At 48.4% G+C, this 20,526-nt stretch overlaps 1 protein-coding gene across 1 annotated transcript in view; it reads left to right on the top strand.

Moving 5' to 3' along the window:
- The window catches only part of LOC134983714 (uncharacterized), a 59,869-nt gene that overhangs the window by 380 nt on the left and 38,963 nt on the right, over positions 1–20,526 (top strand). The window contains exons 2-4 of the mRNA XM_063949366.1: positions 16,366–16,442; positions 16,562–16,660; positions 16,829–17,080. Of these exons, the coding sequence (XP_063805436.1) occupies positions 16,409–16,442; positions 16,562–16,660; positions 16,829–17,080 (385 nt within the window). The 5' untranslated portion in view covers positions 16,366–16,408. The remainder of the gene's footprint in view (positions 1–16,365; positions 16,443–16,561; positions 16,661–16,828; positions 17,081–20,526) is intronic.

Below are 20,526 nucleotides of genomic sequence, written 5' to 3'. Positions count from 1 at the left end.
TAATGCAGGGGGAGCAGCCAGTAGTGTCCTGTTATTGTTATTATTATTATTATTATTATTATTATTCAGGGGGAGCAGCCTGTGGTGTCTTGTTGTTATGATACAGGCGGAGCAGCCTACAGTGTCCTGTTGTTATTATTATTATTATTATTATACTGAGGGAGAAGCCTGTGGTGTCCTGTTATTATTGTACAGGGGGAGCAGCCTGTGGTGTCTTGTTATTATACAGGGGGAGCAGCCTATGGTGTCCTGTTGTTGTTATTATTATTATACTGAGGGAGCGGCCTGTGGTGTCCTGTTATTGTTGTTGTTATTATTATTATTATAGAGGGAAAGCAGCCTGTGGTGTCCTGTTATTATTATTATACTGAGGGAGCAGCCTGTGGTGTCCTGTTATAGTTGTTGTTATTATTATTATTATTATTATTATTATTATACAGTGGGAGCAGCCTGTAGTGTCTTGTTGTTATTATACTGAGGGAGCAGCCTATAGTGTCCTGTTGTTAATTTTATTATACTGAGGGAGCAGCGTGTGGTGTCCTGTTGTTGTTATTATTATTATTATTATTATACTGAGGGAGCAGCCTGTGGTGTCCTGTTATTGTTGTTATTATTATTATACAGGGGGAGCAGCCTGTGGTGTCCTGTTATTATTATTATTATTATTATTATTATTATACTGAGGGAGCAGCCTGTGGTGTACTGTTATTATTATTATACTGAGGGAGCAGACTGTGGTGTCTTGTTATTATTAGTATAATAATAATATTATTATTATTATTATTATTATTAACAAGACACCACAGGCTGCTCCCTCAGTATAATCATAACAGTGTCCTGTTGTTGTTGTTGTTGTTGTTGTTATTATACTGAGGGAGCAGACTGTGGTGTCCTATTATTATTATTATTATTATTATACTGAGGGAGCAGCCTGTGGTGTCCTATTATTATTATACAGGGGGAGCAGCCTGTAGTGTCTTGTTGCTATTATACTGAGGGAGCAGCCTATAGTGTCCTGTTGTTAATTTTATTATACTGAGGGAGCAGCGTGTGGTGTCCTGTTGTTATTATTATTATTCTACTGAGGGAGCTACCTGTGGTGTCCTGTTGTTATTATTATTATTATTATTATTATTATACAGGGGGAGCAGCCTGTGGTGTCCTGTTGTTGTTGTTATTATTATTATTATACTGAGGGAGCAGCCTGTGGTGTCCTGTTATTATTATTATACTGAGGGAGCAGCCTGTGGTGTCATGTTTTTATTTGTTGTTGTTATTATTATTATTATTATACAGGGAAAGCAGCCTGTGTTGTCCTGTAATTATATACAGGGGGAGCAGCCTGTGGTGTTTTGTTGTTATTATACAGCAGCCTATAGTGTCCTGTTGTTATTTTTATTATACTGAGGGAGCAGCCTGTGGTGTCCTGTTGTTATTATTATACAGGGGTAGCAGCCTGTGGTGTCCTGTTGTTATTATTATACAGGGGGAGCAGCCAATGGTGTCCTGTTGTTATTATTATTATACAGGGGGAGCAGCCTGTGGTGTCCTGTTGTTGTTATTATTATTATACAGGGGGAGCAGCCTGTGGTGTCCTGTTGTTGTTGTTGTTATTATTATTTTACTGAGGGAGCAGCCTGCGGTGTCTTGTTATTATTATTATACTGAAGGAGCAGCCTGTGGTGTCCTGTTGTTGTTGTTATACAGGGGGAGCAGCCTGTGGTGTCCTATTGTTGTTATTATTATTATACAGGGGGAGCAGCCTGTGGTGTCCTGTTGTTGTTATTATTATACATGGGGAGCAGCCTGTGGTGTCCTGTTGTTGTTATTATTATACAGGGGGAGCAGCCTGTGGTGTCCTGTTGTTGTTATTATTATACAGGGGGAGCAGTCTGTGGTGTCCTTTTATTATTATACTGAGGGAGCAGCCTGTGGTGTCCTGTTATTATTTTCTGCAGCGGGGTACACTGGTATTCCACAGGTAATAACATTGGGGTGTAGAGTAGGATCTTGATCCGAGGCACCAACAGGCTAAAAGCTTTGACTGTTCCCAAGATGCTCAGCGCCGCCTCCTCTATAACCCCGCCTCTGTGCTCCAGCAGCCCTGAGAAGAGCTTTTTTAAGAAGAAATAGTAGACTTCAAGGGCTGCAGCAGAGGCACTCTAGTGCTAGATATCATTCTGACATCTGCTGCTGCAGCTCTATCACCTCCCCCAGCGGCGCTGTATACTCCCGCGTCCTTGGTTGTCAGGTACTTACAGCGGAGCCTCCGCTGTTTCACCCAGGGCACACACACTCACCGCTTTTCTCCGGGATCGCGTGGACGCATTCAGGGAGGAGGTAAGAGGATCCCCCAGGTGGGTCCCGCTGAAAATCACGATCCCGCTACAGGGGGAGATGGGTCTGGGACTGATTCCGCTGTGTGCGGTTATGACGTTCCAGATGCATTAGAGGACAACATGGCTGCGGAGGGTTCAGGTTTTGGGGGTTTTGTACCCCCCAGTCAGTTTGTAGCAACAGGGGCACATCGCCCTGGTCAGCCTTTTCTAATTTACTGACTACGCTGGTAACTAGACTTACGCCCCCTATGGGACCTCCTGTGCCTTATCAGCCTTAGATGGTCCCTGCGGTTAATCCGCCATGGACAGATGCTCTGTCCACTCAGTTACAGCACTTGAATAACTCTTTGGATAAATGTATTCCTGACCCTCGCCCGCCTTTGACTAAACCTAAGAAGTCCTCTAAGCGGGCTGTTACTTCCTCTCTATCCACGCCTGTCCCGGATACCTCTTCCGAGGAAGATGACGTGTATACTGACCTCACAGATTCTGATCATGACGTTTGTGATGGGGAATCTGTTTCACAGGTGGATGTTTCTGACCTCTTAGAGGCCCATTCTTCAGATTGATGATGATCCTGAGCCTGCTACTACATCTAAGAAACCGGATAGGTTCAAACGTCAGAAGGTTACTAAATTCGTTTTACGTCAGGAATCCTGTGTCAGGTTCGGTCTGGTTTGTGTCCCCGGAGGGGGCGCTAGTGGGTCAGTGGAGGTAGGATGGAAGAATGAAGTGAGGAGGCAGTACTGGGTCTCTGCGCATGTGCACAATGGTATTTATTATACAGTAGGTAAACAATACGGCAGCAGAAATGATAATAAATGCAAATGTCAGTTATACAGCGTGATAGCTGAAAGTCTATTGAAACAGGTTGGATAATGACTTGAAGAAATAATGTCCAGTAATGATAATAAACAGATGGGAAGGTAACTTGTAGTAATATTCTGGTATAGGAACCAGTGCAGGTTGAATCATGGAACTTAACAGTGATGTTTGTAGTATGGCAAACCTGATAGCAGAGGCAGGAGTCTGACTGTGTCCACAGTGCAGGTGGAGAAGCACTGACAGCGAGCAAGCTGTATCACAGGTGAGAGATGGAACACACCTGGAGTCAGTCTCTACTGCAAGGCTGAAGCACACCAGGTAATGATGGGTGTGAAGCCTTTTGATGAATGCAGGTATTGCTGGGACTTGAAGTTCCACGGAGCAGAGTGAAGTAACCAGGAGTACTAAGTCTCTTGAGAATAGCCAGGTACACGGAGGAGACCCAGGAACACAGGGGATCTGGAGACTGGAACACAGGGAACCACTGGATGCAGCAGGAGAGCTGGAGTGATTGCTGGAACTTGTAGTTCCACAGAGATGCAGGAGGATAACCAGGAACACAGGGGATCTGGAGACTGGAACACAGGGAATCTGGAGACTGGAACACAGGGAATCACTGGATGCAGCAGGAGAGCTGGAGTGATTGCTGGAACTTGTAGTTCCACAGAGATGCAGGAGGATAACCAGGAACACAGGGAATCTGGAGACTGGAACACAGGGAATCTGGAGACTGGAACACAGGGAATCTGGAGACTGGAACACAGGGAACCACTGGGAACTGGAACTGCTGGGACCTGTTGTTCCACAGGTCTAACACACAAGGAAATCTCTGTACTCAGAGGATTGCAAACAGGAACCGTCTGTTCACGGGATGTGACGTGTTGTCCAAGGCGATGTGAGAGAGCCACAAACTGGAAGTTATACCTCCTGCCCAGCAGTGATTGGACACAAACTGCAGGCAGCGATACTAGCTGGATTAGGTGTCCAGATCAGCTGTGAGTTGGCTGAAGCATTCCAGGCTGCAGAGGACTGAAAACCAGAACTGGAACAGAACTGAACTGGTTAGATGGAGCACGGTGAGCTGTGGGCTGCAGGAGACTGAAGACCAGAACTGGAACTGCTGGGACCTGTAGTTCCACAGCAGAGATGCAATGGAAAATGTGGATTCCTGACAGTACCCCCCCTTTTATGGGTGGGCACCGAACACCCACGCTGGAACTTGGAGGATCCTTGAAAAAGAGCTTAGGAATACACAAAAGCAGAGGTCCTCAAAAGTCTTCCCAACTTTCATCTTCAGAATAAGTAGACCATTCATGGTCATTTGAGACAGATTTTACTTCCTGGGAGAAGGCATAACTCGGAAGGATAGAACCCCCCATAATGTAACTTGAGTCGTCATCAACAAACTCACTTTCAGAGTCAGAGTCCAGGTCTAGTGTGGTCATGGGAGCCTTTTGTTTAGGAACAACAGAATCTGAGACAATCTGTGGACCAGTGAATTTGAAGCTATGCGAGACACCAGGACTAGGGTTTACGGCAGCATAGCCAACACTTACGTCAGATGGTAGACTTTGAACTGATTCTGGAGCTCTCCAAAGCCTGTGATTCTTGAAATCTCTGATACATTGATTCAACAGAACCTGTTCATGTTTGGAAGGAATTGAGTCGAAAAACTGAGAACCTTGTCTTGACTTTACAGCTTGGAAATCTTTAATAGCTTGGTCTAATGTATCCTGATCTTGCACAGACAGAGATGTTGGAGAGGATTTAGCAGTAGACAAACTGTTGACAAATTGGCCGGAATGCCCAGATGACTTTGACTGCATAAACTTTGGAGCAAACTCTTGTTTTACGGCTTCGCAGAAAGCGGGAAGATCACTCAGTAGCGGATCTTTAGATTCAATGAGAGGATTCGCCCAGTCCAATGCTTTACCTTTGAAGAACAGGAGGAAGTATCTGATTGCATTGGCTGGAGAAATAGTCACTGAAGGTTCAGACTCAGTAAAAGCGAGGTATTGGCTCGCCACTGCAGGAAACTGAGCATAGTCACCATCAAAGTAGACTGGAGCTTTTGTATCTGGTGGACACTTGGAAGGCTGAATGTCAGTTGAAATCTCGGAAGACAATGTAGGACACTTGAGAGTTGAGGACTGGAATAAGCATTCAGAAGCAGGAGTAGAATCAACTTGAAATGCTCGAGGGTGGAGAGAGGACGTCATCTCCTGGATTGACTGACGGGAATTCTCTGCTGAGGTTGACAGAACGCTAGAAGCTTCATCTTGGGGTGAGATGCGTAGAGCCTCCATCTGGGTTGAGGCAACTGCAACATCTGCAAGAACTGTAGACTCTGGACATAGCGACAGGAGTTGTTTACTTGAAACACTGGAGAGAACCACACCGGGTTCAGAGGAACTGGAATCGGTAGGGACCGATGGCAACTTTAGACAAACGGATGGAACAGCGATTTGTCCAGGACTACTTGAATGTACTTGAACTGTAAGAGGCTGATCTGGACAGACGGATGGGACCGGATTGGGTCCAGATAAGCTTGAACCAGCTGGAACCGCAGGAGTCCTCGGACTGACGGATAGGACCGAATTTGATCCGAGGATGCTGGAATCGGCTGGAACCGAAGGAGTCCTCGGACTGACGGATAGGACCGGATTTGATCCGAGGATGCTGGAATCGGCTGGAACCGAAGGAGGTAGCTCAGCATTGGAAACAGAGCTACTCGGGCTGGCTGGGACCAGAGGAGGCTGATCCGGACAGACGGATGGGACCGGATTGGGTCCGGAAGAGCTTGAATCGGCAGGAACCGGTGGAGTCCTCGGACTGACGGATAGGACCGGATTTGATCCGAGGATTCTGGAATCGGCTGGAACCGAAGGAGGTAGCCCATCATTGGAGCTACTCAGGCTGGCTGGAACCAGTGGAGACTGATCTGGACAGACGGATGGGACCGGATTGGGTCCAGATAAGCTTGAACCGGCTGGAACCGGATTTGATATGAAGAGACTGGAATCGGCTGGAACCGAAGGAGTCCTCGGAGTGACGGATAGGACCGGATTTGATCCGAGGATGCTGGAATCGGCTGGAACCGAAGGAGTCCTCGGACTGACGGATAGGACCGGATTTGATCCGAGGATTCTGGAATCGGCTGGAACCGAAGGAGGTAGCCCATCATTGGAGCCACTCAGGCTGGCTGGAACCAGTGGAGACTTTGGACCGACGGCTGGAACCGGGCTAGGTCCATTGACACTTGACTCTGTATAGACAGAATCCGGATGTTCTGATGATCCCTTTTGGAGTGGTACTGAGCTGGTAGCACTCTCTGAAGTTGGCAAACAAAAGTTCATGTCTGTATCTGTGACTTTAAGAATTCCTCCTGGGATCTTGGCCCTGGATTCCTCACTTGAGGCTGAAACTCTAAAGACCCCTCCTGGGGTTAATAGATCAGACACACTTCTTTGAGTTGCATGCCCGGATGCCACTTCTGGAACCTGAACATCAGATACCCCTACTGGGGTCACAACATCAGATGCCCCACCTGGGGCTGTAGACACGGATGCCCCTTCTCGGGCTGTAGACATGGATGCCCCTTCTCGGGCTGTAGGCACGGACGCCCCTTCTCGGGCTGTAGGCACGGATGCCCCTTCTCGGGCTGTAGGCACAGATGCCCCTTCTCGGGCTGTAGGCACAGATGCCCCTTCTCGGGCTGTAGGCACAGATGCCCCTTCTCGGGCTGTAGGCACGGACGCCCCTTCTCGGGCTGTAGGCACAGACGCCCCTTCTCGGGCTGTGGGCAACATAGATAGTCTCTGTTGATTTCTGAACTTGGGATTGGGTCTATTTGTCACAGGACCCCAATCGTATACTTTTTGGACACTCCTGTCCGGAGTAAAGGAACTTGAAACTGTAGAGGATACGTTGGAAGGTTTGCAGGTGAAAACACTGTGATGCTGGGACCTGTCACCAACTTTTGAGTTACGGAAGGAACAGTCCTTAATAAGATGACTAGAACTTCCACAGTAAAAGCAGAGGTGAAGCTGCCTGCGATGTCGGCGTTCAGCTTCCGTGAGTTTGGAGCGCGGGTAGCTCTGGAATCTTCCCTCTCTCTGCATAGAAGAGACTTTAGTTTGAAAAAATTTTGACACGGAGGTCGCACTAGTCTCAATACTTTGAGCAGTACTCTTCACTGCGTTTAAAGCACCGCCCAAGATTTCTGGCATTATTGGAATGATTTTTGTTAGGAGACTTTGAAGTTGTTCCAATAGATGATAAAGTGTGCTTATTGGTTCAGAGTTCACAGCAGACAACAAAGGAATCTTGAAGCTTTCAAAGGAGGAAGTCGCTCTCTCAGGAGAATTCGCTGCGAAGGGACTGCCATAGGACTGACTTGAGCAACAGCCATCCACAGGAACGGATTGTGCAGGGAAAGTTGAAATGACTGGAGCAGGAGTGACTTGAACAGGAACTGGAGAAACAACAGAACTTTGAAGGGATTGGTGCAAGGTATCCAAACGGATAGACATTCCCTGTAGGAACTGGAACATCTGCTGCTGCGCCACCTCTTGACCATCCAAACGGGAGACCAGATTTTGTAAGGCCCCTGACCCCACATTCTGACCACCATCCGAGTCCATGGGCCTTGGACAAACTGTCAGGTTCGGTCTGGTTTGTGTCCCCGGAGGGGGCGCTAGTGGGTCAGTGGAGGTAGGATGGAAGAATGAAGTGAGGAGGCAGTACTGGGTCTCTGCGCATGTGCACAATGGTATTTATTATACAGTAGGTAAACAATACGGCAGCAGAAATGATAATAAATGCAAATGTCAGTTATACAGCGTGATAGCTGAAAGTCTATTGAAACAGGTTGGATAATGACTTGAAGAAATAATGTCCAGTAATGATAATAAACAGATGGGAAGGTAACTTGTAGTAATATTCTGGTATAGGAACCAGTGCAGGTTGAATCATGGAACTTAACAGTGATGTTTGTAGTATGGCAAACCTGATAGCAGAGGCAGGAGTCTGACTGTGTCCACAGTGCAGGTGGAGAAGCACTGACAGCGAGCAAGCTGTATCACAGGTGAGAGATGGAACACACCTGGAGTCAGTCTCTACTGCAAGGCTGAAGCACACCAGGTAATGATGGGTGTGAAGCCTTTTGATGAATGCAGGTATTGCTGGGACTTGAAGTTCCACGGAGCAGAGTGAAGTAACCAGGAGTACTAAGTCTCTTGAGAATAGCTAGGTACACGGAGGAGACCCAGGAACACAGGGGATCTGGAGACTGGAACACAGGGAACCACTGGATGCAGCAGGAGAGCTGGAGTGATTGCTGGAACTTGTAGTTCCACAGAGATGCAGGAGGATAACCAGGAACACAGGGGATCTGGAGACTGGAACACAGGGAATCTGGAGACTGGAACACAGGGAATCCCTGGATGCAGCAGGAGAGCTGGAGTGATTGCTGGAACTTGTAGTTCCACAGAGATGCAGGAGGATAACCAGGAACACAGGGAATCTGGAGACTGGAACACAGGGAATCTGGAGACTGGAACACAGGGAATCTGGAGACTGGAACACAGGGAACCACTGGGAACTGGAACTGCTGGGACCTGTTGTTCCACAGGTCTAACACACAAGGAAATCTCTGTACTCAGAGGATTGCAAACAGGAACCGTCTGTTCACGGGATGTGACGTGTTGTCCAAGGCGATGTGAGAGAGCCACAAACTGGAAGTTATACCTCCTGCCCAGCAGTGATTGGACACAAACTGCAGGCAGCGATACTAGCTGGATTAGGTGTCCAGATCAGCTGTGAGTTGGCTGAAGCATTCCAGGCTGCAGAGGACTGAAAACCAGAACTGGAACAGAACTGAACTGGTTAGATGGAGCACGGTGAGCTGTGGGCTGCAGGAGACTGAAGACCAGAACTGGAACTGCTGGGACCTGTAGTTCCACAGCAGAGATGCAATGGAAAATGTGGATTCCTGACATCCTGGGAGAACCCAGAAAAGAAATTCACCCCGCACAAGAAAATGCTAGCTTGCTATCCCCCTACGGCAGAGTTGAGAAAAAATTGGGAAACGCCACCGCCGGTGGACTCGCAAATCACTCAGCTGGTGGTGTCATCTGTTCTGCCTGTCACTACGTCACTTCTCTCAAGGAGCCGATGGATAAGCGTGTGGAGGGTTGCTTGAAAGCTATATATACCCTTGCGGGGCTGCGCATAGGCCCACCATTGTGGCTACTTGGGCCGCAGAAGCTATTGAGGCGTGGGCTCAGAAAATGGAGGCTGAGTTTCCGTCCAATTTTCCGGAACATGCCAGACAATATCTCTCTTATATTGTCACGGCATCTCATTACATTAAAGAAGCAGCTTCAGATGCAGGTGTTCTGGCGGCCAAGGCTGCTACGACATCCATTTTGGCTCACCGTATTCTCTGGTTGCGGTCCTGGTCAGTGGACTTGGACTCTTAAGAAAACCCTGGAGGTGCTCCCGTTTAAAGGAGACATCCTCTTTGGTGAGGATCTCAACAAGATTGTTGCTGACTTAGCGTCTGCTAAAACTGCATGTCTTCCTAGTACTACTCCTTCGGCTCCGAAGGCTAAGAGTACTTCCTTTGGTTCCCTTCGACCTCCAGGTAAAGCGAAGGGTCAGGCATACCCGAAACAGTCTCGCACTTCCAAAACCACCAAGGCCAAGCCTAAATGTGCCTGGGCTGCCCGTCAGCCTGCTTCCATATCTGACAAGCCTGCTGCATGACAGGGCGGGCCTCCTTCTGGGGGATCCCAGGGTGGGAGGCCGACTTCTACAGTTTACCCAGATATGGTTATAGACCACTTCAGACGCTTGGGTGCGGGAAGTCGTCACTCGCGGATACGCTAGTTCCTTCAAGACACGTCCCCCTCCTCGCTGTTGCCTGACAGACATCCCTTCGGATTAGGTGAAGGCAACAACTCTACATTTAGTGATATAATCCCTCCTGGACACGGGAGTGATAGTGCCGGTGCCTCTGGCTCAGAGGGGCAGGGGGTACTATTCAACCCTGTTCCTAGTCCGCAAACCGAATGGTTCCTCCCGGCTCATTCTTAACCTCAAATCTTTTAAACAAATTTGTGAGGGTCTCCCAAGTTTCGTATGGAGACCCTTTGCTCTATTGCGCTGGCTTTGGAACTAGGGACTATATGGTATCCCTGATATACAGGATGCTTACCTGCATATCCCTATTGCCATGTCACATCAGCAATACCTGCGGTTTGCTACTGGCAATCTCCATTACCAATTCCGGGCCTTACCGTTTGGTCTGACCACGGCTCCGCAAATTTTCACCAAGGCCATGGCGGTTATGACAGCTTCACTCCGCCGTATGGGCATTAGGATCCTGCCGTATCTGGACGACTTGCTGGATCTGACTGTCCAGTTTCTGCAAGCCCACGGGTGGCTCATCAACTGGAAGAAATCATCCCTGGTCCCTGCCCAAAGCATGGTGCTCCTGGGAGCGTTGTTGGATACACACAACCAGAGGTTGTTTTTGTCACAGGAGAAAGTCCTGAAGCTTTAGGATAAGATTTGTTGCTTCCTCTCTCGTCCACGTGTGTCGATACACTCGGCGATGCAAGTACTAGGCCTCATGGTGGCGGCTTTCGACATGGTGGAGTACGCTCAATTTCATTCCCGCCCTCTGCAGAAACTGATTTTTGCCAAGTGGGACGGCCTGCCTCACTGGATCAGGTCTCAAATGATATCCTTGTCTCCAGAGGTCCGTCTGTCACTGACCTGGTGGCTACAGGACCAACGGTTGGGCAGGGGTTGTCCCTTCTGGATCTCCAACTGGGTCCTTCTGACGACGGATGCCAGTCTGAGGGGTTGGAGCGCTGTGTTGGAGCAACACTCTCCTCAGGGTCGGTGGTCCAGGGAGGAGTTTCTCCTCCAGATAAACATTCTGGAGTTGCGGGCAGTGTTCAATGCTCTGAAAGTGTCCCAGCATCTGGTACAGAACAGGCCTGTTCAAGTACAGTCAGACGCCACCACGGTGGCGTACATAAATCATCAAGGCGGCACTCAAAGCCGCATGGCAATGATGGAAGTGTCAAAGATTCTTCAATGAGTGGAACGCCATCTGCCAGCGATATCGGCAGTGTTCATTCCGGGGGTCCTCGACTGGGAAACGGACTTCCTCAGTCGTCAGGACGTACACGCCGGAGAGTGGAGCCTTCATCCAGAAGTATTTCAACTCCTAGTGGACAAGTGGGGCCTTCCAGATGTAGACCTGACGGCGTCTCGACACATTCACGTAAGTTCAAGCAGGAAGGAGGAATCCTACGTCTCTCATAGCTCCAGCGTGGCCCAGACGGCATTGGTTCTCATCTACAGGGTCTCTCGCTAGAGCGTCCCCTTCTACTTCCACAACGACCAGACCTCCTTGTTCAGGGCCCTTGTGCCTACAAGGATTTGGCCCAACTGGTTTTGATGGCGTGGCTCTTTAAGCTTCCGTACTGAGGGCCAAAGGATTACCTGAGGCGGTCATTGAGACTATGTTGAAGGCCGTAACATGGCTTCTGCTCGGATTTACCATAGGGTCTGGAATTCTTACTTTGCTTGGTGTGCATCTAACAATCATGACGCTTACAAGTTTAGTACGGCCAAGCTTTTGGCCTTTTCTACAACAGGGCCTGGACTTAGGCCTTCGTCTGGCCTCCCTCAAGGTGCATATTTCTGCCTTGTCGGTATGGTTTCAGAGAAAAATTGCAACTCTGCCTGATGTTCATACTTTCACTCAGGGTGTTTTGCGGATTCATCCTCCTTATGTCCCACCTGTGGCCCCTTGGGATTTGTCGGTGGTTCTGGAGGCCTTGCAAGAGTCTCCGTTTGAACCTCTTGCATCTGCGGACCTTAAGTGGCTTTCTCTTAAGGTATTGTTTCTGCTGGCTATTGTCTCTGCTAGACAGGTCTCAGACTTGGGTGCTTTATCCTGTAAGTCCCCCTATCTGATTTTTCACCATGACCGGGTGGTTCTTAGAACGTGCCCTGGTTATCTACCTAAGGTGTTGTCTTCCTTCCACCTGAACCAGGATATTGTAGTTCCGGCCTTTAGTTCTCCTGAGTTGTCCTCCAAAGAGCAGTCTTTGGATGTGGTATGGGCTCTCCATATCTGTGTGAAGTGGACAGCCTCTGTTAGGATGTCTGATTCTCTCTTTCTACTGTTTGGTTTTCACAAACCTGGCTGGCCTGCTAACAAGCAGACCTTGGCCAGATGGATTAGAATGGTGATTGCACATGCTTATGTACAGGCTGGTCTTCCAGCTCCTGCTACCATCAAAGCCCATTCTACTCGGTCTGTTGGACCTTCTTGGGCAGCCCGCCGTGGTGCGACCCTTGAACAGTTGTGCAAGGCGGCTACGTGGTCCTCCGTGAACACGTTCATAAGGTTCTTTGCCTTCGATACTTCCGCCTCGCAAGATGCTTCCTTTGGACACCGGGTTCTTGTGCCCGCTACAGTTCATCCCCTCCCATAAGGAACTGCTTTAGGACATCCCCAACGTTATTCCCTGTGGAATACCAGTCTAGCCCACTGCAGAAAAGGAGATTTATGGTAAGGACTTACCTTTAGCTAAATCTCTTTCTGCGAGGTACACTGGATTCCACAGGGCGGCCACCCTGACGCACTTGGCTTCTTTGGGTTGGTATGGCATTAGCTGCTGATACCTTCTCCTGTCGTGAGAATGTGGTGTCTGTGGCTGCTAACTGTTGTCATCTCTTTTACCTGCTACTGCATTGGACTGGTTAACAAAACTGAGCTCCTGTGCACGGAGGCGGGGTTATAGAGAGCATCTTGGGAACAGTCAAAGCTTTTAGCCTGTTGGTGCCTCGGATCAAGATCCTACTCTACACCCCAATGTTATTCCCTGATGTTATTCCTGTGGAATCTAGTGTATCTCGCAGAAAGAAATTTAACAAAGGTAAGTTCTTACCATAAATCTCCTTATACAGGAGGAGCGGCCTGTGGTGTCCTGTTATTATTATACATGGGGAGCAGCCTGTGGTGTCTTGTTGTTGTTGTTGTTATTATTATACGGGGAGCAGCCTGTGGTGTCCTGTTATTATTATGCAGGGGAAGCAGCCTGCGGTGTCCTGTTTTTATTATTATTATTATTATTATTATTATTATATAGGGGGAGCAACCTGTGGTGTCCTGTTGTTGTTGTTGTTGTTGTTGTTATTATTATACAGGAGGAGCAGCCTCTGGTATCCTGTTGTTGTTATACATGGGGAGCAGCCTGTGGTGTCCTGTTGTTATTTATTATACAGGAGGAGCAGCATGTGGTGTCCTGTTGTTGTTGTTATTTATTATTATTATTATTATTATATTTGGGGAGTGACCTGTGGTGTCCTGTTATTAGTAGTATACAGGGGTAGGAGTCTGTGGTGCTTCACTTCCAAAATTGACTCCATTCGTCAGGACATAACATCCTACCAGAACCTGAGCAACCCCCCTCTTCAATTTCCTGACCCCTCCTCCCCCTCTCCTTCCCTCCTACCAACTCTGACATCTTTCTTCCCTATATCTGGAGAGGAAGTGATGGTCCTCATCCAGTCCTCACACCCCCCACCTCCCCACTTAACCCTATTCCCTCACGCCTTCTCCGCTTTCCTCCCTGCCTGTTCCAATGTTGCCTATCTACTCAATCTCTCACTCTCATCAGGCACTGTCCCTTCTGCCTTCAAGCATGCACTTGTCTCCCCTATTCTTAAAAAACCTACCCTTGATCCAACCAATCTCTCCAACTAAAACCCATGTCTCTCCTCTCTTTTGACTCCAAACTCCTTGAGCATGTTGTCTACAACCACCTTACTGCCTGTCTTTCCTCCAACTCACTGCTTAGCCCATCCTAGTCTGTTTTCCGTCCTCTCCACTGAAACTGCCCTCTCAAAAGTCTTCAATGACCTCCTATCTGCTAAATCTAAGGGCCACTACTCTCTACTTATTCTTCTTGATCTCCCTGCTGCAATTGACACTGTGGACCACCCTCTCCTGCAATTACTTCCTTACTGCAAATACTTCCTTATTCTGCGTTATACTGCCCTCTCCTGGCTGTCCTACTTTTCTGACGGTTCCTTCTGTCTTTCTTCTCTCATGACTCCACCTCCCCCACTTCCTCTAGCAGTGTCCCCAAGGTTCTGTTCTGGACCTCTCCTTTTCTCTCTCTCTACACATCCTCTTTAGGTGAGCTCTTTAGCTCTTGGCTTACAATATCATCTCTACGCTAATGATACTTAAATCTACCTTTCCTCCTCGGACCTCTCCCCCACTGTCCTCATAACTCCAACTATCTCTTTGCTATCTCTTCCTGAATTCCCCAGCGCTTTCTTAAACTTATGTCTAACACTGAGCTGATAATCTTCCCTCCCTCTCGCATAACTTCTCCCACAATTTAATTATCTATTGATGGCTTTACTATCTCCTCCTGCCCCCAAGTGCGCTGTCTTGGAGTCATCCTTGTCTCCTCCCTCTCCTTCACACCACACATTCAGCACCTCTCACAGTACTGCCATTTCCATCTCAAAAACATTTTCAGGATCAGACCCTTTCTAACCCAGAATGCTACTAAGACCCTCATCCACTCACTGGTCATCTCCAGATTGGACTACTGTAATCTCCTTTCTGGCCTCCCTGACATACGCCTCTCTCCACTCCAATCTATCCTCAATGCTGCCGCCCATCTCATCTTCCTCACCGAACGTACTACATCCACCTCCCCTCTCATGCAGGACCTTCACTGGCTCCCCTTCCCAATTGGAATACAATTCAAGCTTCTCACATTCAAAGCCCTCACCCACTCTTCTCGCTCTTGCATCTGTGACCTCATCTCTTTGTACACTCCCACCTGTCCTCTTCTCTCCGCTATTGCATGCCGACTCTCCTGCCAACTGATTACCTCCTCCAACTCCTACCTGCAAGATTTCTCACGTGCTGCTCCCTGTCTCTGGAATTCTCTACCTCTCCACCTCTCTACAAAACTTCAATTGGCCTCCCAAGCCAACTATCTTCCTAACCCTCTTGTCCACGCTTGCAGTCTACGCCTTCTATGTCACCCTGGTGTGTTAGCCCTTCACCTTTAAGATTGTAATCTCGCAAGAGCAGGGCGTTCTCCATCATGTGCCTTGCCTTCTCTTACACTATCTTATACTCCATCCTCCCATTGATGGCACCTAACCCCTGGTTTTCTGTATATACCTTGTATTTGTCCTATATTGTCTCAAACTCTGAATGTTTTTGTTTTGCTCATTTGTTTATGTACTGTGTAATGGGCGCTGCGGATCCCTTATGGCACCATATAAATAAAAGATAATACTAAATTGTTTTTTTTTTGACAGATACATTTCACCATTGTTGTTTCTTCTAAATACTTTGTATCCATTTATTGTTGAAACATTAGTAACCAAGATTTTCAGTATGATCGTATCATTACAGTGAAATGACTGGAGAGGGGATCTGGGAGTGTCACTGTGACGTCACTTATATCTACAGTAATATTACAGGGACATGACTGGGGAGGTGAGGGGGATCTGGAAGCATCACTGTGACATCACTTATATCGTAATAATACAAGGACATGACTGGGGAGGTGAGGAGATCTGGGAGCATCACAGTGACATCACATCTATAGTAATAATACAGGGACATGACTGGGGAGGTGAGGGATCTGGGAGCATCATTGTGACGTCACTTACATCTATAGTAATAATACAGGGACAGTAGTGAAGAAGACATCTAGTGAGTGTGAGACACCCGGCAGCCATCTTTGTGTGTCAGTTGGACTAAGCAGGACCCACAGCCCCTTCATGCTGCCTCCTCCTCACTCACTGATACATGAGAGACACAGTGACCAGAAGATCCTTGAACTCGCCAACAAGATCATTCAGCTGCTGACTGGAGAGGTGACTGCCGGAAATGGGACATTATATAATAACACCAGGGGACGTGTTTGGGTGATGACTGGAGAGGTGACTGCTGGGAATGGGACATTATACAGTAACACCAGGGGATGTGTCTGGGTGATGACTGGAGAGGTGACTGCTTGGAATGGGGCATTATCCAGTAACACCAGGGGATGTGTCTGGGTGATGACTGTATCACTGTGTGTGTGTCATGTTCCTATAAGGTCATGATGTCACTGTCTATGTCTCCATGCAGGAGGGGGAGTATATAGAGGAACACGGGTCTGTACAAGGACGTGATGATGGAGAATTACCAGCCCTTCACATCACTGGGTAAGAGGAGACTGTCATGTATTGTACAGGGGAGAGCAGGTATGGGGGCCCCCTATATACACACATCATCTGATAATCACATATATACACTGTACTCAGTCACTGTGTGTCTCCTACAGATGGGTCCAGTAACAGAAATACCCCAGAGAGATGTCCCCGTCCTCTGTATTCCCAGGATTGTACAGAGGAGAATCACAGGATCCCACAGGATCAGGTAGGTGGGATTTAGGGTCTCCCCAATATACCAAAGTGACCATCACTATATGATCTGTAGAGGAGCTGTGTGTCTTATACACTGATATTATACTGTTTCACCTCAGTTTAATCTGACTGTATGCAAATGTCATTCTAGTGTTTGTTTGTTTGTTTGTTTGTTTTTTAGGTAGAACGTCTGTCTGATATGAAGGCAGAAGATATAGAGGGAGAAGAAGATGCATATGTGACTGATATAAAGGCAGAAGATATAGAGGGAGAAGAAGAGACGTATGTGACTGATATAAAGGCAGAAGATATAGAGGGAGAAGAAGAGACGTATGTGACTGATATAAAGGCAGAAGATATAGAGGAAGAAGAAGAGGCATATGTGAGGGGTGATCAGCAGTGTAAGGAGGAGGAGATCCCTACAGATATCAGCACAGGTGAGTAATAAACACTTATTACAGAAAAGAGTCATATATTCTCCTTGCTCAGTCACTACAGCAATCTCTTATCCTACACTCTTCTCTGTCAGTACAAACTAATGAGGAATATGTATTTTCCCATTGGGGGAGTCAGGAGCCATCAGCCTCTATTATACTCCTGCTCTCCCCCTCACATCATGTCACTGTATGTTACCAGCCCAGAGATCTGACCAGTCTCCTCCCCACACTCTCTGGTGTATCTCATACATCAGGAGCCATCAGGCCCTATTATACTCCTGCTCTCCCCCCTCACATCATGTCACTATGTGTTACCAGCCCAGATATCTGAGCAGTCTCCTCCCCACTCTCTCTGGTGTTTCTCATACATCAGGAGCCATCAGCCCCTATTATACTCCTGCTCCTCCCTCACATCATGTCACTGTGTGTTACCAGCCCAGAGATCTGACCAGTCTCCTCCCCACACTCTCTGGTGTATCTCATACATCAGGAGCCATCAGCCCCTATTATGCTCCTGCTTTCCCCCCTCACATCATGTCACTGTGTGTTACCAGCCCAGATATCTGACCAGTCTCCTCCCCACACTCGCTGGTGTATCTCATACATCAGGAGCCATCAGCCCCTATTATAGTCCTGCTCTCTCCCACTCACATCATGTCACTATATTACCAGCCCAGAGATCTGACCAGTCTCCTCCCCACACTCTCTGGTGTATCTCATACATCAGGAACCATCAGCACCTATTATGCTCCTGCTCTCCTCCTCACATCATGTCACTGTGTGTTACCAGCCCAGAGATCTGACCAGTCTCCTCCCCACACTCTCTGGTGTACCTCATACATCAGGAGCCATCAGCCCCTATTATACTCCTGCTCTCCTCCTCACATCATGTCACTGTGTGTTATCAGCCCAGAGATCTGACCAGTCTCCTCCCCACACTCTCATTTGTATCTCATACATCAGGAGCCATCAGCCCCTATTATACTCCTGCTCTCCCCCTCACATCATGTCACTGTGTTACTAGCCCAGAGATCTGACCATTCTCCTCCCCACACTCTCTGGTGTATCTCATACATCAGGAGCCATCAGCCCCTATTATACTCCTGCTCTCCCCTCACATCATGTCACTGTGTGTTACCAGCCCAGAGATCTGACCAGTCTCCTCCCCACACTATATGGTGTATCTCATACATCAGGAGCCATCAGCCCCTATTATACTCCTGCTCTCCTCCTCACATCATGTCACTGTGTGTTACCAGCCCAGAGATCTGACCAGTCTCCTCCCCACACTCTCTGGTGTATCTCATACATCAGGAGGCATCAGCCCCTATTATACTCCTGCTCTCTCCCTCTCACATCATGTCACTATGTTACCAGCCCAGAGATCTGACCAGTCTCCTCCCCACACTCTCTGGTGTTTCTCATACATCAGGAGCCATCAGCCCCTATTATACTCCTGCTCCTCCCTCACATCATGTCACTGTGTGTTACCAGCCCAGAGATCTGACCAGTCTCCTCCCCACACTCTCTGGTGTATCTCATACATCAGGAGCCATCAGCCCCTATTATACTCCTGCTCCTCCCTCACATCATGTCACTGTGTGTTACCAGCACAGAGATCTGACCAGTCTCCTCCCCACACTCTCTGGTGTATCTCATACATCAGGAGCCATCAGCCCCTATTATACTCCTGCTCTCTCCCTCTCACATCATGTCACTATGTTACCAGCCCAGAGATCTGAGCAGTCTCCTCCCCACTCTCTCTGGTGTTTCTCATACATCAGGAGCCATCAGCCCCTATTATACTCCTGCTCCTCCCTCACATCATGTCACTGTGTGTTACCAGCCCAGAGATCTGACCAGTCTCCTCCCCACACTCTCTGGTGTATCTCATACATCAGGAGCCATCAGCCCCTATTATGCTCCTGCTTTCCCCCCTCACATCATGTCACTGTGTGTTACCAGCCCAGAGATCTGACCAGTCTTCTCCCCACACTCTCTGGTGTATCTCATACATCAGGAGCCATCAGCCCCTATTATACTCCTGCTCCTCCCTCACATCATGTCACTGTGTGTTACCAGCACAGAGATCTGACCAGTCTCCTCCCCACACTCTCTGGTGTATCTCATACATCAGGAGCCATCAGCCCCTATTATACTCCTGCTCTCTCCCTCTCACATCATGTCACTATGTTACCAGCCCAGAGATCTGAGCAGTCTCCTCCCCACTCTCTCTGGTGTTTCTCATACATCAGGAGCCATCAGCCCCTATTATACTCCTGCTCCTCCCTCACATCATGTCACTGTGTGTTACCAGCCCAGAGATCTGACCAGTCTCCTCCCCACACTCTCTGGTGTATCTCATACATCAGGAGCCATCAGCCCCTATTATGCTCCTGCTTTCCCCCCTCACATCATGTCACTGTGTGTTACCAGCCCAGATATCTGACCAGTCTCCTCCCCACACTCTCTGGTGTATCTCATACATCAGGAGCCATCAGCCCCTATTATAGTCCTGCTCTCTACCTCTCACATCATGTCACTATGTTACCAGCCCAGAGATCTGACCAGTCTCCTCCCCACACTCTCTGGTGTATCTCATGCATCAGGAGCCATCAGCCCCTATTATACTTCTGCTTTCCCCCTCACATCATGTCACTGTGTGTTAGCCCAGAGATCTGACCAGTCTTCTCCCCACTCTCTCTGGTGTATCTCATACATCAGGAGCCATCAGCCCCTATTATACTCCTGCTCTCCCCCTCACATCATGTCACTGTGTGTTACCAGCCCAGAGATCTGACCAGTCTCCTCCCCACACTCTCTGGTGTATCTCATACATCAGGAGCCATCAGCCCCTATTATACTCCTGCTCTCCCCCTCACATCATGTCACTGTGTTACCAGCCCAGAGATCTGACCAGTCTCCTCCCCACACTCTCTGGTGTATCTCATACATCAGGAGCCATCAGCCCCTATTATACTCCTGCTCCTCCCTCACATCATGTCACTGTGTGTTACCAGCCCAGAGATCTGACCAGTCTCTTCCTCACACTCTCTGGTGTATCTCATACATCAGGAGCCATCAGCCCCTATTACACTCCTGCTCCCCCCTCACATCATGTCACTGAGTGTTACCAGCCCAGAGATCTGACCAGTCTCCTCCCCACACTCTCTGGTGTATCTCATACATCAGGATCCATCAGCCCATATTATACTCCTGCTCTCCTCTCACATCATGTCACTGTGTGTTACCAGCCCAGAGATCTGACCAGTCTCCTCCCCACACTCTCTGGTGTATCTCATACATCAGGAGTCATCAGCCCCTATTATACTCCTGCTCTCCCCCTCACATCATGTCCCTGTGTGTTACCAGCCCAGAGATCTGACCAGTCTCATCCACACACTCTCTGGTGTATCTCATACATCAGGAGCCATCAGCCCATATTC

This window comes from Pseudophryne corroboree (genome assembly GCF_028390025.1).
Source record: "Pseudophryne corroboree isolate aPseCor3 chromosome 3 unlocalized genomic scaffold, aPseCor3.hap2 SUPER_3_unloc_21, whole genome shotgun sequence".
Lineage (NCBI taxonomy): Eukaryota > Metazoa > Chordata > Amphibia > Anura > Myobatrachidae > Pseudophryne > Pseudophryne corroboree.
Note: the sequence above shows the minus strand (reverse complement) of the source record. Positions and strands in the feature narration are given on the sequence as shown.